The sequence below is a fragment of the Podarcis gaigeae genome, assembly GCF_964106915.1.
Source record: "Podarcis gaigeae genome assembly, chromosome: 14".
Classification (NCBI taxonomy): Eukaryota; Metazoa; Chordata; class Lepidosauria; order Squamata; family Lacertidae; genus Podarcis; species Podarcis gaigeae.
In genome coordinates this window covers 46016853-46035402 of record NC_139690.1, presented here as the reverse complement: position 1 = coordinate 46035402, position 18550 = coordinate 46016853, and the positions used below count along the sequence as shown (strand labels likewise).

Below are 18550 nucleotides of genomic sequence, written 5' to 3'. Positions count from 1 at the left end.
CCTTCTCCTCACATGCTTAAGAAGGAGGGAACAGTGCAGGAGGGGGAATCCAAACTTCAAGGAAGACAAAGAGTTCCCACACTGTTTCTAATCTCCCCTTACCAGCCTCATCTGTCAAAACTTCACATTCTCGCACAGCGACATATGAAGCAACAACAGAGAGTGGGGAGAGAGAGAGAGAGAGAGAGAAGGCTACAAGCACCATCAAAAGCTCCCCAGTGCAATTGCCAGATCCCACAGATTCTGCAAAGGCTTTCAGCCGCTTCCTCGTGCCTCCTTTCTGCCTTGTGAAGATGGTTTCCTTTCTCATTTGCCAGAAAAGGAAGCAGTTGGGAGCTGAACTGACATAGCAGGAGCCTGAACCGCGGATGTTTGGAAGAGTGATTTGTTATCTCTTGGTGGGATTCGCCTTCCTCCCCCTCCCTTTTCATCAAGAAGCCAAGAAAAGGGATGCTTTTCCATTGCAATTCATTTGACAAAACACATCCCCTCATTTCTCTATGCACAGCTCCCTATTCTATGTCTTGCTGTGCCGGGAGAAGCTGTCTTCAGGTTAAATGGCACCTTTGCCGAATTAAAAAGTGGCCAGCAAAGAACCAGGTATGTGTCCTGGGCTGGTTGGATGCAGAGGAATGGCGGAAGGAACCAGCTGGGGAACCACCGTGGAAAGAAAGATCAGAGCCCAGGGAGTGGTGGTGGGTCAAAGGGAGTGGTCAGAGGGAGAAGAAGATGATGAATGGGAGAAAGAGGTGTCGGAAGCTGAAGAGGAAACTGGGCTTAGTGAGCAGGGAGAGTCTGTGGCAGAGAGAAGCCCAGAATCAGAGGCAGAAGCTGAAGCAGGAAAGGAGGCAGACAAAGAGGCAGAGATGAGTCTAGCTGGTGAAGAGTCTTCTAGAACCAGAAGAGGTATGTAGAGGGTGGAGGAGAGATTGGCTTCATGCATACCCAGTCTCCAAATGCTGGGAAAAGCCCTGGAGAGGAGGGCTGGCTGTGGGGAAGCAGGGACTTTCAGTCTCGGCAAGTGATCCATGGGACAAGACCTACTGTGGTCATTAGGCCTGACACTCCACTAAGTCTGTGCATATCATGTTCTTACTAATAAACAGTTAACTGCAACTTACACAGTGTGATTTACTGGTGGCTTACTCTGACAGTATGTGTTGCGGCAGCAGCAGCAAAAAATAATAACCAAATGATATTATAGATTTCATCAACAGACGTATAATGTCTAGATCAAGGGAAGTAAGAGGAGCACTCTATTCTGCCTTGGTCAGACCCCACCTGGAATTCTGTGTCCAGTTCTGGGCACCACAGTTTAAGAAAGAAATTGACAAGCTGAAACATGTGCAGAGGAGGGCAACCAAAATGATAAAGGGTCTGGAAACCAAGCTTTAGGAGGAATGGCTGAGGGAGTTGGGTATGTTTAGCCTGGAGAAGAGAAGACTAAGAGGAGATTTAATAACAATCTTCAAATATTATTACCATTTATTATTTATTGAATTTATATAATGCCCCATGCCTGGAGGTCTCCGGGCGGTTCACAGAACAAAATCAAAATATAAAACCACAAAATATATAATCAAAATAGAACAACTCAATACCACCCCAAATAAAAACCCTCACACATTTTAAAAGGGCATAGTATGTCAATCAAGTCAACCAAAGGTCTCGTTAAAAAGGAATGTTTTTGCCTGGCGCCAGGCGAACTTCCCTGGGGAGAGAATTCCACAGATGGGGAGACACTGCAGAGAAGACCCATTCTCATGTTACCACCTCTCATTTAAAGCTTTAAAGGTCAAAACCAACACTTTGAATTGGGCCCAGAAACTAACTGGTAGCCAACTTGGCTGCTGAATTCTGCACTAGCTGAAGTTTCCAAACCATCTTCAAAGGTAGAACACATTGTAGTAATCTAACCTTGAGGTTACCAGAGCATAAAAGGTAAAGGGACCCCTGACCATTAGGTCCAGTCGCGGACGACTCTGGCGTTGCAGCGCTCATCTTGCTTTACTGGCCGAGGAAGCCAGCATACAGCTTCCGGGTCATGTGGCCAGCATGACTAAGCTGCTTATGGCAAACCAGAGCAGCGCATGGAAATGCCGTTTACCTTCCCACCAAAGCAGTACCTATTTATCTACTTGCACTTTGTGCTTTCGAACTGCTAGGTTGGCAAGAGCAGGGACCAAGCAATGGGAGCTCACCCCGTCGTGGGGATTCGAACCACCAACCTTCTGATCGGCAAGCCCTAGGCTCTGTGGTTTAACCCACAGCACCACCCACATTGTGACAACAGTAATTAGGCTATCCCTGTCCAGATAGAAGTGTAGCTGGGCCACCCGCCAAAGCTGATGGAAGGCACTCCGGGCCACCGAGGCCACCTGAGCCTCTATGTCACATGGAAGATGGAGAAGCTTGTTTTCTCCTTCTCCAGAGGTTGGTCCTGAAGCAATGGGTGCAAATTACAAGAAAGGAGATTCCACTTAAACATTAGGAACAATAAGAGCTCTTTGACAGTGGGGCGGACTACCTTGGAAGGTTCAAAAATAGAGATTGGATGGCCATCTGTCAGGATACTTTAGTTGTGAAGGCTGCATTGCAAGGGGTTGGGCTTCCTTGAGGTCACTTCCAACTCTACAATTATTTGATTTAAGGAAGAGAGAATTCCTTCCAGCCCCTATTCCATTCCTTTATCACAGGGGTGGGGAACCTCAGAAACAGGAACCAAATGTGACCTTCTGGCACTCCCTCATTGGTACCTGGTACTCTCTCCATATCAGAGGTTACTGGGGATGAAGGAGAAATTGGTTCAGTCTTCAGGGAGGGGAGGTATCTGCCTCCCTCCCTCCCTTCCAGGGGCTCTTTATGTCATTGATAAGAAACATCAGTCAGGGCGAAGTTCAAAGTGACACCTTGCAATAGCCTTCATTGCATTATTCTTCCCACAGGCAGCAAATCTGATTGAGTATAGATTGGATCTGTGTCCGCAGGCTCTGAGATGCCTGCTCCCTGCAACCCCTGAAGAAATTTGCTATAATAATCTAATCTATTAAACACTGTGTCCATATTTAACTCGTCTTGCAGGGCATCTGGGAGCATCAGCTGAAACACATACGCTTTTTCTTCTTCTTCAGGGAATGTGGCAATTTTGGGAAGGGCAACACCCACAACCACCTGACGATGCTGAATATTGGAAGATTTGGGACAGATAAAAAGTAAGCATTTTTTTGCAGAGCTCATAGGTGAACTATGGAATTTGCTGCTGGAGAGGTAGTGATGGCCACCAACTTGTATGGCTTTCAATATTGGATATAATATTCTGTTAGAATCCTGGGAAGGGTTGTGGAAGGAAGATATTAATTTTACTGCATGCTGTGCACTTAAAACAAAATGTTGTGAAAATAATGTATAGATGGTATTTAACACCAGCTAAACTGGCTAAAATGTGCAAGACAAGAACCAGTGAGTGTTGGAAATGTAAAGAAAGGGGAGGTATCTTCTTCCACATGTGGTGGACTTGCAAAGAGGTAAAGGTTTTCTGGGAAATGGTATATAATGTGTTAAAGAAAATGTTTAAAAATACTTTTGTTAAAAAAAAAACAGAAGCCTTTTTATTGGGGATAGTGAGCACAGTGGAACCTCAGGCTGCAAATGTGATCCACGCAGGAGGCACATTCGCAACCTGCAGCACCGCTTCTGCGCACACATGGGTCGCAATTCGGTGCTTCTATGCATGCGCAAAGTGCTATTTAGTGCTTCTGCATATGCGCGAGCGCCAAAACCTGGAAGTAACCAGTTCCAGTACTTCCGGGTTTGGCGCAGTGTGCAACCTGAAATCGCATAACCGAAATCGCATAAGTGTCTGTAACCCAAGGTACCACTGTAAAGAGATACCAAGGGAAGGTAAAAGACTGTTTATGTATGCAACAACTGCGGCAAAAATTCTTTTAGCCCCAAAATGGAAATAACAAGAACTACCAATGAAAGAAGAGTGGCAGATGAAGAAGAAGAGTTTGGATTTGATATCCCGCCTTTCACTCCCTTTAAGGAGTCTCAAAGCGGCTAACATTCTCCTTTCCCTTCCTCCCCCACAACAAACACTCTGTGAGGTGAGTGGGGCTGAGAGACTTCAAAGACGTGTGACTGGCCCAAGGTCACCCAGCAGCTGCATGTGGAGGAGCGCAGAATCGAACCCGGTTCCCCAGATTACGAGACTACCGCTCTGAACCACTGTACCACACTGGCTCTCTGTCATGAAGATGACAGACTTTGCAGAACTGGCAAAGCAGACAGGAAAAATCCGAAACCAGCATGATCAAGTATTCCAAAAAGACTGGAGTAAATTTGTACGATATCTGAAAGATCATTGTAAGCAATTAACACCACCAGCAGGGTTGTCTGAAGACTTGTAATGAGAAATTTTCTACCTTTCTACCTTTGTTTAAATTTTGAGTCATTTTATAATGAGTGCAATTAGAATTGGAAAACGTACATAATGCAATGATATAAAGGTTAATTTTGAAAGCCAAGAGGCGGGAGGAAAGGAAGTTGATAGGCTCTAAAGAGCCAGGGCATAAAGTAAATAATGATGATGTGAATGTATATAATTAAATGGAAAATAAATAAAAATTATATATAAAAAAAAACCAAAGTGGATTAGACAACTTGATGGAGGATTGGGCTATCAATGGCTACTAGCCAGGATTGCTACGTCCTAGTGCCTGATCACCTCATCTGTCTCCTGAGAAATCTCTATGTGGGACAAGAAGCTACAGTTAGAACTGGATATGGAACAACTGATTGGTTCAAAATTGGAAAAGGAGTACGACAAGGCTGTATATTGTCTCCCTGCTTATTTAACTTATATGCAGAATTCATCATGCGAAAGGCTGGGCTGGATGAATCCCAAACCGGAATTAAGATTGCCGGAAGAAATATCAACAACCTCAGATATGCAGATGACACAACCTGGATGGCAGAAAGTGAGGAGGAATTAAAGAACCTTTTAATGAGGGTGAAAGAGGAAAGTGCAAAATATGGTCTGAAGCTCAATATCAAAAAAACTAAGATCATGGCCACTGGGCCCATCACCTCCTGGCAAACAGAAGGGGAAGAAATGGAGGCAGTGAGAGATTTTACTTTCTTGGGCTCCATGATCACTGCAGATGGTGACAGCAGTCATGAAATTAAAAGATGCCTGCTTCTTGGGGGAAAGCAATGACAAACCTAGACAGCATCTTAAAAAGCAGAGACATCACCTTGCCAACAAAGGTCCGTATAGTTAAAGCTATGGTTTTCCCAGTAGTGATGTACGGAAGTGAGAGCTGGAGCATAAAGAAGGCTGGTCGCCGAAGAATTGATGCTTTTGAATTATGATGCTGGAGGAGACTCTTGATTGTCCCATGGACTGCAAGAAGATCAAACCTATCCATTCTGAAGGAAATCAGCCCTGAGTGCTCCCTGGAAGGACAGATCTTGAAGCTGAGGCTCCAATACTTTGGCCTTCTCATGAGAAGAGAAGACTCCCTGGAAAAGACCTTGATGTTGGGAAAGATGGAGGGCACAAGGAGAAGGGGACGACAGAGGACGAGATGGTTGGACAGTGTTCTCAAAGCTACTAACATGAGTTTGACCAAACTGCGGGAGGCAGTGGTAGACAGGAGTGCCTGGCGTGCTCTGGTCCATGGGGTCACAAAGAGTCGGACACGACTAAACGACTAAACAACAACAACAACCTGCATTGTGGGAAGTAGTATGGCTTTTATATACTGGTAGCTGGGAATCACAGGTGGAAAGTGTGCGGTGGTTCTCAGATTCTGTTTGTGGCCTTCTCATGGACTTCTTGATAGCCACTATGAGAACGTTCTGCTGGGACAGGTGGGGCTTTGGCCTAAACCTGCAGGGCTCTTCTTAGTACTGGGGTGTTTTGTCATCCTCAAACCCTAGTAATTCAAAATGCCAGGGCCAAAACTGGCATTGACCCACGGAAGCCCACAACATCGATGGGTCATGGATCATCTTGCCAAACTCGTAATATTTCTTCCTGCTCATTGGCTCAATGCCCCGATACATTATTCAGCACCAGGGATTAGGCTGAATCCCAAACTATTGTGAGCAATGAATTGAAAGTTGATAAAGACCACATACGCCTTCTAAAGGTCTGGCATTGTTTTTATCATGGACCAGTCATCGTGAGGCAATTCTTTGATATGGTAATAGTCGACGCAAGAAAAGAAGAACCGTCAACATTAATCTCCTTTAAGGAATAATTTTAAAAAGTGAACTGTGAAAAATATGATTTCTGGCTGGACTAGATGGGCCTTTGGTTTGATCCAGCAGCCAGGCTCGTTTGTCTTATTGTGTTCCTCCCTATTAGCTATAGTATTGCACATTTTGTCTCTATCCTTCCTGAAGGCAGAGAGCAGAAAAGTGGATTCCAAAATGGACCAGCATCAGATCTGTGCAATGGTCTGCAATGGTGCAGTTCAGGTGAATCTCCCAACCTTTCCTGGTGGGACTCTGCTTATGCTCCCATGTTTGTTTGTTTGTTTGTTTGTTATAGTGCTGTGGTAGTTACAAATTCTATTTCTATTTATTTATTTTTATTTAGCAAGTTCTAGACATGCCACTTTAAAAAAAAAAAATCTGAGCGTTTTACATAAAATAGTACCCAAAAAAATGAAAACAGACTTAAAAAACAACAAACAGACATACTGAAATTATCAAAATATAGATTAAAAACCACCCATTTTAAAAACAAATCCTGCATTGTGGGGGGGTCGGACCCTCGAATTCCCTTCCAACTCTGCCATTCTATGATTCTTTGAATATGCATAGTGGGTGAGATCCAATGTCAGTCCTACTCTAAGTAGACCCAACAAAAATTAAGAGACCTGACTAACTTGGCTCCATAAACTGTAATGGATCTGCTATACGTAGGACTTAGTTGGGGTCAACCCAATAAAGTTATATATCTGAACAGGCTTGCCTAAAAAGATAAGCATGCGATAAGAGTTGAAAACTCTACAGTGAAGGCATTTGCCCAATATTAAGAACTGTAGAACTGGCTTTTAGCAAACAAAACTAAAAACAGCAGAAGTTCTGATAAATGCCAGGCAGCTGTGCCCGAAAGCTGAAGCCCCTGATGGAGAGATTTTCTCTCACCTCACAATCCTTCCTTAAGTTCCCTGAGACCAAAGCTCATCCCCTTAGGAGTATGTAGCAGTTGTTGTGTGTTGATCATGAAAAGACCGTACATGACAGGCGATTTGCACCATCTGCTGCAGAAGGTGTCTGTCAAAAAACTGGCGCAGACACCTTGGGATGCCCACGTTGAGAAATCACTTAAGAAAAGGAAGTCACAGCCGAGGAGATCCGTCAACGGCAATGAATGGCTCGCGCTGTCAAGAGGACGGGAGGTAAAAGCAGCTGCCACAGCTGGAACCAAGTGGATTTTCCAAAAGGTGGTCCTGGTTGCCCTGGAACGTCACACTGAAGGAGAGTCTCCACCCCCATCGTTCTGCCCGGATGCTGAGGTCCAGCGCTGAGGGCCTTCTGGCGGTTCCCTCATTGCGGGAAGCAAAACTACAGGGAACCAGGCAGAGGTCCTTCTTCGTAGTGGCGCCCGCCCTGTGGAACGCCCTCCAGTCAGATGTCATAGAGATAAACAACTACCTGACATTTAGAAGACATCTGAAGGCAGCCCTGTTCAGGGAAGTTTTTAATGTGTGACATTTTAGTGTATTTTAAATTTTCGTTGGAAGCCGCCCAGAGTGGCTGGGGAAACCCAGCCAGATGGACGGGGTACAAATAGATGATGATGATGATGATGATGATGATGATGATGATTACTGAGGGTTCACACGAACCTCTTTCTAGCCTGATCCTGAGTATCACATACCCTCCATCATTCCTCAGATGAAATTGGGACATCTTCTACATCTGTGTTGTGGCCACCATTACCACCACCCCCTTTTGCCTCCACCTCAGAGGCTGGGGGCAGCAACACAGACTCAGCAGCCAAACAAAGCAAACCAGAGCCAAGCGAGTGTAATGGCTGCTCTTTAGCACCCATGACCTCTCAGCACCCCTCGCAGGCATGCCATGGCTTTGCAGACAGGCCCTGTCCCCTTTCACTCCCCCACTCACTGCTTTCTTTGTGGGAGACCAACCAAGAAAGGAGCGGGGAAATGGTGAAAAACCATTTTAGGGGCATTCAAGCGACCCAGACCTTGTTCTCATCAAAACAGGAAGTGGCGCCATATTGAGTGGAGCAGGAAAAGGGAGCGGGAGGCATAGATCTGAGAAATGTGTTAAAGGGATGCACGGATCTGAACTTCCAGTAACACATTGAAACACTGAACGGAAGGGAAGGCCCCTTAGGAATTCGGGAGAGGCCACGATGGCTTAAGAGTTTCCATGACGATCCTGGGGCTTTCAGGGCCATTGGAGGGTATAGTGATGCTGTTCTACTGTTAGATTTCACCTGACAGCAACAGAGGGAGAGGTAAGAGAGCGAGGCCCCTTCCGTCAACTTTGCTGAGACCACTGGGCTCCTCCTCTCCCAGAACTGACTCCATCCACAGCCTTTACTGGCTGCATCAGAGGAAGATGTGAGACCACAAGGCCCCTTCTGTCAACCTGGCTGGGACTGAATTTCTGCCTCCTCTGCTGCCAGATCTATCTCTTACACTAGCCACAGTCCTTGTGAACCTCCTCGATATCAGAAAAGTGGCCTGGGCATATAAGAATTAAATCAATTATGTCAGAATGCTAAGCACTGGGCAGAAAGGCCAAATGCCAGTGTGTAGTCAAAGCCACAGCAATAGATATTTCATTGTATTTCCATTTGCTCATTCCATATGTATCTCCGTCAAAGCAGATCTAAGAAAGGAAGCACAGCATTTGCTGAGGAGAATCATCAGGATGCTTTAACTCGGAGATAAGAACCAGCTGTCAACCTTGAGGGCCAAATTCCCTTCTGGGTAACCCTCCAAGGGCCATGCCAGTGGTGAGTGTGGCCAGAGGGTAAAGTGGGACAAGTAATGAACGTAAATCTTCCTGCATTGAAGGGGGTTGGGCTAGATGACCCTTAGGATCCCTTCCAACTCTATGATTCTGTGAAATCTTGCCTTTGTGTAGTAGGCTAGTTTCTATGCAGTCAAACACAACTGTCAGGGAACTGCCATCAGCTCAGAGGTGAGAGGTGGAAGGGCAGTTGTGTTATAGGGTACCTCCGAAAATCTTGCAAAGCACTTCCTCCTCTGGTGAGGAGGAAAGCCCCACCTCCAGTGGAGAGGAGGTGGTGGAAGCAGGGGATGCTAGGGAGAGCCTCAATACTGAGGCTGAACAAACCAGAGAGGAGGGAAGTACCCCTTTGCCAGCGCCCAGTCTGCACCAGTGGCGTAGCGTGGGTTGTCAGCACCCGGGGCAAGGCAAGTAATTTGCGCCCCCTAACCCGTGGATTTGCACCCCCTAACCCTAACCCCCAGATGTTGCACCCGGTGCTGCCGGGCCCCCCCCTGCACTCCCCACGCTACGCCACTGGTCTGCGCAGTAGGTTTCGGCGCAGGGAAGGGAGGAGAAGGTTGGGGGTCATGAGACTGTTATGCTGGGGGAGGTACAAAGACCAACCACTCCCAGATTCTGCTAGCAACTGAGCCAGACATGAACTTGAGATGCTCTTCACTGTAAATAGTTTGCACTAAGAATAAAACTTGGAAAAGACAGGTCGGAGTCTTGCCTGTTTGCTCTCGAGCAACCACACCACCACCTGACAACAACCTTCCCTATTCTCCAACCAGCAAAGCAAGAGGCACGATCAGATTTCAAGGACACATTTCCAGGCAGGCAGAAGCATTCAACAACAACAACAATAACAACAACAATACTAATTTATTATTTGAACCCCGTCCATCTGGCTGGGTTTCCCCAGCCACTTTGGGCAGCTTCCAACAAAGACCAAAAATACACTAAAATGTCACACATTTAAAAACTTCCCTAAACAGGGCTGCCTTCAGATGTCTCCTAAATGTCAGGTAGTTGTTTATCTCTTTGACATCTGATGGGAGGGCGTTCCACAGGGTGGGCGCCACTACCAAGAAGGCCCTCTGCCTGGTTCCCTGTAGCTTTGCTTCTTGCAATGAGGGAACCACCATAAGGCCCTCAGAGCTAGACCTCAGTGTCTGGGCAGAACGATGAGGGTGGAGATGCTCCTTCAGGTATACTGGGCCAAGGCCGTTTAGGGCTTTAAAGGTCTACACCAACACTTTGAATTGTGCTCAGAAACGTAGTCAAAACGTATTCAAGGAGGGAGAGAAGCAGGCCCAGTAGGGGCATAATGTGAGGAAGGGCTGTGGCATGGGGAGAAGCATGTGGGCCAGATCCAGAGCAAATACCTGGGGTTCTGAACATCAAGCTACTCTCCCATCATGCATTTCCCAATCCTGATACCCAGTATCCTGAATCTGGGAATGTTTGAAGCAGATCCAGGACATTCAATAAAACAAATACCTGCCCATTTTTCACTCTTTTGGGTTGACCACTTTGGACATCAGAAAAGTGGAGCACCCATGGTTCAAAATAAAAATAAAACCCCACTTACCCAGTTTTCAAACTGACCAAGGCATCCTCCACTCCTTTCTGGTTGTATTTCACCATGTAGGCATGCATCTCCTTATAGTTGTTCCTGATATTTCTCTCCGTGCTCCCATTTGGGACAGTCCCAAACCGAAAAGGAGGTGAATAGGCGTATGGTTGTTGAAACTGGAAAGGAGGAGGAAGGAGAAAGACAAACTAAGAAAGCCATCTTTGAACACATGCAAGAATGGGTTTTTGTCTCACCATGGACTTGATGTATTAATGAAGTTAACAAAGGCCATTGGTCCATTTGGCCCAAGTATGAGCCACTCCCATAAGTGCACAGTAAGTTTGCCTTAGGTCAAGTGAGGTCATTGGTCCATTAAGCTCAGTATTGTCTAAACCAGTGTTATTGAGTCCCAAGATGTGGATGGACTCCAATTTCCATCATCCACAACCAGCTTAGCCGAAAGGTCTAAGGATTATAGGAGTTGGAGTCCATCCACATCTGGGAATCCAACCTGGAAAAACATTGGTCTACACTGAATGGCAACAGCTCTCCAGAGTCTCAGAAGCAGGGGTCTTTCCCAATCCTGTCTGGAGATGCCATTGGTTACTGAAGCTGGGACATGATGCACTCCATACGTTGCTGGACTGTGAGTCCCACTTTCCCTGAACACTGGCCACACCAGCTGGGGATGATGGGTGTTCGAGTTCAACAACATCTGAAAGGCACCACATTGACTACTCTTGGTCTGTACTGATTCGCAGCGCACGGAAATGCCGTTCACCTTCCCGCCACAGCAGTACCTATTTATCTACTTGCACTGGTGTGCTTTCGAACTGCTAGGTTAGCAGGAGCTGGGACAGAGCAATAGGAGCTCACCCCATCATGGAGATTCAAACCACTGATCTTCTGATCGGCAAGCCAAAGAGGCTCAGTGGTTGAACCTGGTGCCTTTTGCATGAATGTTCTACCACTGAGCAGCAGCTCTCTAGGACAGACATGGGCAAACTCGGCCCTCCAGATGTTTTGGGACTACAACCCCCATGATCCCTAGCTAACAGGACCAGTGGTCAGGGATGGTGGGAATTGTAGTCCCAAAACATCTGGAGGGCTGAGTTTGCCCATGCCTGTTCTAGGATCTCTGGTGAATAATGCTATTTCCCAGCCCAACTTGAGATGCCAAGGAATTGACTTGCAACCTTCTATGCGTAAAGAACATGTTCTCTCACTGAGCTGTGGCCTCATCAGTGGAAGCTGCCTTCTATAGAATCAGACCATTGGTCCACCTAACACTTTTGGGGTTGTTTGTGCTCAGAAACTTATTTGCAGAAGGAAATGGGAAAATGCATCCCACCAAGTCAAAGCACCGCTCCATCTAGCTTGGCATGTTGACAACCTTTGACTGGGAACAACTTTTCCTCAGGCGGGGGGGGGGTATCCTCAATACTTGTTCCCAGACAGCATATTGAGTAAAATTCTGGAGAGGGTGATGATTTTAATACATGCGCCAATCATTTTCATACAAAGTCTCAAAGCAACTTAAGCAGAAAAATGCAAATGGATAGAATCAATTGAAAGGCAAAATACAAAGAGCAATGCGCAAGATTCCTTAACGTTTATCTAACCACACAGTCCTGTCCTAACCCACTAAAAGTGATGTGTCACATTAGAGATAGACTTAGCTACCAAAGGTCTGGAACACCCAAAAACTGACAGCGTTGGTGTTGGGAAGAGCTTTCCACAAACAGTGGGCCTGAAAAAGTGTGTTCTTGAGTCTCCATCCTTCACACCTTCCATGGAGAGCCTCTAATGAAGATAGCAGAGTCTGGATTGGCTCATGTGAGGAAAGGTAGTCTCTGAGGTCCTGAGCCAAGTAAGGCTTGATAGGTGAAAACCAGTACTTTGAAATGACTCCAGAAAATAAATTGGGAGCCAGTGCAGTTGGGGCAGGTTCAGTGTAAGAATCAGATCTCAAATCATGTACTTCATGTTAAATCTGTCAGATTAGTTTCTCAGTTTCCCAATCCTAAATTCAGTTCTCCACATTCATAGCCTGCATCTTCCGCAGACTGGGACTCTTACACAAATTAAAACCAACACAGATAAAATATAGAAGGCTAAAAACTTGTAAAAGATCATCATTAAAAAGTAATTATAGTATAAAAGAATTAAAACATATGTATTAAAATTAGATTTCAAAAGAGCAAAGCACTATTTCCACACCAGTGTCCATTTAAAGAGGAGAAATGTTTCATGAAAATTCACCAGCATTTTAGGGTGGTTTTCTCCTAATTCACACATTTTTGCCTGAAATTTTGCTTACCATACACAATTTTGCAAGGCAATTCCCCTAATATAATGCATTTTTTGTATCCTGTTTTCACTATTATATGCATTTTTACACACATTTTACCTAAATGTACAATTTCTAAACTGCATGACATGGCTGCAGAACAGCTTTGCAAAATCCAGGGAAATGCAGATTTCATAGGATGGCTATAATTCGGTTTGCATCTCATTTCATAACGTGTGGATTTGGTAGGTATGCCTTTAAATGAGAACCAAACCAAATTTCTTCCCTCTCCTATCCACCCCATCTCTCACCGCTAATGCAACAAGCCTGAGCAATGGGGAGAGAAACAAGAGATGAAACTCACCTTCTTATCGCTGAGGCCGGTCACCTGGTCAACAAATTCCTCCTGGATCATGAATGCAGCCAAGTTGGCTGTGTAGCTTGCCAGGAATATGACAGCAAAGAAAGCCCAGACGGACACCATGATCTTGCTGGTGGTTCCTTTTGGATTCTGAACTGGCACAGAGTTGTTAAACACCAGGCCCCACAACAGCCACACGGCTTTCCCGATTGTGAAAGATGGTCCGTGCGGATCTGCAAGTCACAAAGAACCGACGTTAGGATAAGGCATCCATTGCAAGGAAAGGGTTTCTGAGGTCTTCACCATAATGCTCTTGCTGTTGTAGCAAGTTGCAACTGACCAAGTCCTACTCAGAGTCAAAAATTGAAGGGATTCAGTTAAACTATTTTTAGTCAACTGGTTTCACTGGGTCTGTTCTAAGTATGACCTGGGCCACATTCTCACCAAACCAGACCCTCCAAGTCTCCCTATTTCCCAGGGACATCCCTGATTTAGATAAGTCATCCCAGTTTCTGATTTGATCCCAGAATGTCCCACTTTTCCTTTAAAAGGGTAAAGGGACTCCTGATTCTGGGGTTGTGGTGCTCATCTCGCTTTATCGGCCGAGGAAGCCAGCTTCCGGGTCATGTGGCCAGCATGACTAAGCCGCTTCTGGTGAACCAGAACAGCGCACGGAAATGCCGTTTACCTTCCCACTGGAGCGGTACCTATTTATCTACTTGCACTTTGATGTGCTTTCGAACTGCTAGGTTGGCAGGAGCAGGGACCGAGCAACGGGAGCTCACCCCGTCGCAGGGATTCAAACCGCCGACCTTCTGATTGGCAAGTCCTAGGCTCTGTGGGTTAACCCACAGCGCCACCCTATTTTCATCAGAGAAATGTTGGAGCGTATCTGACCTCCGAGCCACCAGAAGGCAATCCTGTATAGGGAAAATGTTTTAATGTTCAATGTTTTCCTATGTTTTTATATATGTTGGAAGCTGCTCAGAGTGGCTGGGGCAAACCCAGTAAGATGTGTGGGGTACAAATAGTAAAATTATCATTATGGAATGGGATGTCCCTATTTTCATCAGAGAAACGTTGGAGGGTATGGCATACATTTCCAGCTCTATGGTGTCATTGTAAACAGCAATGGCTTCCCCCAAAAGATTCTTGGTGCTGTAGCTTTTTAAGGGTGGTGAGAGTTGTTGCAAAACTTCTACATTCACCTCCCAGAGCTACAGTTCCCAGGGCGGACCTCTTTCATCCCAGGGAACTATGGAATATAACAACCACAAACTGGTCTGGAAATGCAGAGAACTGGGCTTCAGGTTGGAAAAACGAAGGATGCAGAGAAACTCATATATCTGCCCATCCCTAGTGCCAACAAATTTGGAACACCACCCTAAGGCCATGTGGGGGCAGCGGGCTAAGAATACAATAACAGGCTGCTGGATCAGGCCAATGGCCCATCTAAGTCCAGCATCCTGTTCTCACAGGAACCACCCAGATGCCTGTGGAAAACCCACAAGCAAGATTCAAGCACAAGAGCACTCCCCCCGCCCCGTGGTTTTCAGTTCTCCTCTCTTCCTCTTTGAAAGCCATCTAGGTTGGCAGTAATGGCTGCCTCCTGCAGGAATGGGTTCCATAGTTTAACTGTGCCCTGCCTGAAGAAGTTCCATCTTTGAGACGGACTTTCAGGGGCTGATCTCAGGGCCCCCTATCTGTGCAAAAGAACGTGCCCATCTCAGCCAAGGACTGTGAGAGTCGCCCACAAAGAACTAGTCCATTGTAGGCCACATATTAAATGAGACTCTCTGACCACTTCCATTGTGTGCTGTCTAACTGTTTCCCAGGAAGCCAAAACGGGGTTAAGGAGGTGCAAAGCGGTGGGAAAGGCAAGAGAGGAGACAGAAGGAAACTTCTGGCGAGTCATTCCCTGAACACGGAGTCGTACCTTTCCCTTGTGCCAGGTTCCGGTTGTAGCCCACAGGGCTGAAGTACTCAAACACAAAGACGGCGATGGCCGACACAATCAGCAACATCACAAACATCATCACCCAGACCGAAGCGCTGAAGGGCTCTGCGGAAAGAGGAGAGCGTGAGTTGCAACAAACAGCCTTCTGCGGGGAGAGGGGAAGGAAGCATTGACGCGGTTGCTTGCTCGCCGGAGATTTTGTGTGTGTTTTAAGAACCAAAATAGCAGCAGGTAATCTGACAACGCGGCTACGTCTCCCCGGAGTCGCAATGCAGGCTGGAGAGAGACAGAGAGAGAGACACCCCCCAGCAATGCATCTTGAGCTGCGAGTGTCAGGAGGAGAGTCCCATGCAGGGATCTGGCCTGGGAAGAAAGCCCGAGGGGCGAAGAAGAGGTATAATAGAAACAAAAGCCCCCCTCCCTTGCAACTTTGCTCAGGGTCACCAAGTGCTGCAGTTGGATGCATAGCTAGCACATGGAAAGATGTCAGGTTAAGTTAAATTGATTAGAGGGGGGGCAGGGGGAGACGACAATCTCGCTTCACTGCCATTTCTCTCCTGGGATTTTGCCTCTGTAATTAGGGCACGTCCAGATCAAGATTCTATTTCGGCTGGGGGTGGGAGGCAAAGGTTTAGAAACTCTTGGGAGGAGAGCACAGTTTGCAAGCACCCAATGCCATCGGAAGACTTGGAGGGCAAGCACAAATTTGCAGGAAACTGGGGGCCCCCTTAGTTCCATAAATTCATCCCCCGCATCCCCTATCCTAAAATATAATAATAATAATAATAATAATAATAATAATAATAATAATAATCAGAATAGTGGTTTGCACAAGCCACTAAGGAAGATAATAACACAATAAAATATCAATCAATTGCACATTTATTCAAAAGCCATTTAAAACTATTTAGTTTAATTGATTCAACAGAACTGATTAACTTGATCCAGGGATATCAGCTTTGCAAAGGCTAATAGTCATTAACGTTTCCAACACCCCCTTGCCTCTTAGCACCCTGCTAGCTAATCCCACCTCCCCCTGTGGGTGGTATCACCCACTTTGGGGACCACTGAGCTAATGTATATCTGTAGGTGCCAATGCATGCCAGTTTTCAGAAGGAGAGCCAGCCTGAAAGCAAAGTTGGTTTTTTTAAAAAATATATATATATATTTAATTTAAATTTTTAAAAAAGTTTTCAAAGTTAAAACAACAGAAGGGAAGGGACAGGAGATCTGGGCTCCATCTTCCATATGGCATCCCTTCAGATATTTGAAGATGGCTATCATATCCCCTTTCAGTCTCCTCTTTTCCAGGCTAAACATACCCAGCTCCTTCAACCGTTCCTCATAGGGCTTGGTTTCCAAGATGTGTGTACCTTTTACGATTTTATTTTAATGCTTCGTATTACTGAAACTTAAAAGGGGCAACAACCCTAGCAAACCATAATGCAATAACACCAAATAGGCTAAAGTAAAAGCAAACAAAAATCCGGCTTCATGGAAACCAAGGCAAGTACAAAACAGAGAGGGAGGCATAAGGCAATAAAGTAAGAAGAACCTGCAGCAAAAGGTGGAGGACGGCTTGCACCACCTTGAACTCCTTGGAGGAAAGAAGGTGGGATGTAAACATGATAAATAATAAAGAAATGAACAAAAGAAATAAACGCTCTAATAGCAATGCAAGTCCAGTGCTTCTGCTGCAGTGTCTGAAGACACATCCGTATTCCTTTCAGGACTGCAGATCTGCCATCCTCACCATTTAATCTCTCAATCCTCACCCTGCCCCTGGGGGATTTCGCAGAGCAGGCTGGCTGTTATGTACTGAGTTGAATAGGATCCAAAAGGCAGCAGTCTGATTGATCCTAGAACAATAGGATTCAGAATGCAGCAGTCTGACTGGCCCTAGAACAATAGGGTCCAGAATACAGAAGTCTGATTGGCCCTAGAACAATAGGGTCCAGAATGCAGCTGTCTGATTGGTCCACAGGAGCCACCCAATCCAGCTCCAGGTGGAAGTGAATCCGCAACCAGATTGGCTTACAGGTTAATCCCGGAATTAGCCAATCACGTGGGGCCCATTGTGTAAATAATGTATATAAAGCAGACATTCTGGGGGAACTTCCATTCCTCCTCACCACTATGCGCAGAATAAAGAGCATGAAATCCACTCTTGACTCTGAGTATATTTCACTGGTGCTGGCGCTTGTGACCACCTAGCATCCAAAGAACTGTACCGAGAGCACGTCAAACGTGGCAGAAGAAGTTTCTAGCTCCCTGGCTGAAAGTAGGCCCCCTTCTTCAGCACTATATTAAGCAGACGAGCCTGTTCTCCAAACTTTTAAATGTGCAATTTGTAAAAGAGTGACAGAAATGTGTCATGGAACTGCTAGGCGTACTGTGCAGGGTTTGTTTTTTTTTTGGGGGGGGGGAGAATGAAAGCTGTCAAAGTATATGGGAAGGAGGGAGATAAAGCTGAATCAGTCCGTAGAAACAGGAGGGGGCTTACCTAAAAAAGCAGATGGAGACACCGTGCCGTTACTCCGTGACACCATGACGCTTATTCCCGTTTCTACAAAGGGCACAGAAAAATCGACCACCTCCGAACGCTCGCCGTTGATGGTGAGGGATCCCACGGCCATCACGGCTTGCTTTTTGACCACCTGATGCCCAAAGAGAAGAAAGAGAGAAAAAGAAAAGACAGACAAGGTCAGTCCACCAAGGGAGGTCTGTCCCATCTCAGGCGAAATCAGAACGTTTGTGCGTGGCCAACTTTCGACTTAAGAGCTCTTTTACCTAACATAACTTACTTCCCCAATCATTCCGTTCCACTCGTTGTTGATCTTCTTCCCGTGCTTGCCATTGGTCACCAGGTAGAGGTCGTAGGTGAACTTGATGGCTTTGGAGAGCTTCTTCAGGATGTCGATACAGAAGCCCTTGCAACATTTCTTCACGTTCTTTCCTTCCTTGGTGATGTTGCTGATGAGGCAAGCAAACAAAAGCTAACTAACTAAGAAACCCAAAGGGACCTCTTGGCTTTTAAAGGGGGTAGGCAAACACTTGGGTTCGGAGGGCAGGTCTGTGCATGAGTATTTCTAGTCAGGATGTCTATGCAAAACCTCCATGTTCAGGGGCAGTGTATCTCAATATCAATTGCACAGGGAAATAACAGGAAATGCCTGCTGGCTGCATGTGCTGCTTTGGGCATTCAGGAAGTCATCACCTGGGTGTGGAAGAGAATGTTGGACGAGAAACACCTGCAATTTGATCAGCACAGCTCTTCTTACATTTTCTGTCAAACTATGACCTAATAACTAGTCATGTCCATTCATTATTCTGAGCAAAACCTAACTGAATACCACC

The 18550-nt window shown here is 46.0% G+C and overlaps 2 protein-coding genes across 3 annotated transcripts in view; both read right to left on the bottom strand.

Annotated features, from left to right (window-relative positions):
- LOC310831093 (myosin-11) overlaps positions 1-18550 on the bottom strand; it is a 1553087-nt gene that overhangs the window by 681951 nt on the left and 852586 nt on the right. The window lies entirely within an intron of this gene.
- Positions 1-18550, bottom strand: part of GRIN2A (glutamate ionotropic receptor NMDA type subunit 2A) — a 213513-nt gene that overhangs the window by 30756 nt on the left and 164207 nt on the right. For both annotated transcript variants that reach the window (XM_083711283.1, XM_083711282.1), the window contains exons 7-11: positions 17998-18166; positions 17697-17850; positions 15173-15298; positions 13240-13469; positions 10601-10761 (exon numbers count right to left, since the gene is read on the bottom strand). In XM_083711283.1, the coding sequence (XP_083567409.1) occupies positions 10601-10761; positions 13240-13469; positions 15173-15298; positions 17697-17850; positions 17998-18166 (840 nt within the window). The remainder of the gene's footprint in view (positions 1-10600; positions 10762-13239; positions 13470-15172; positions 15299-17696; positions 17851-17997; positions 18167-18550) is intronic.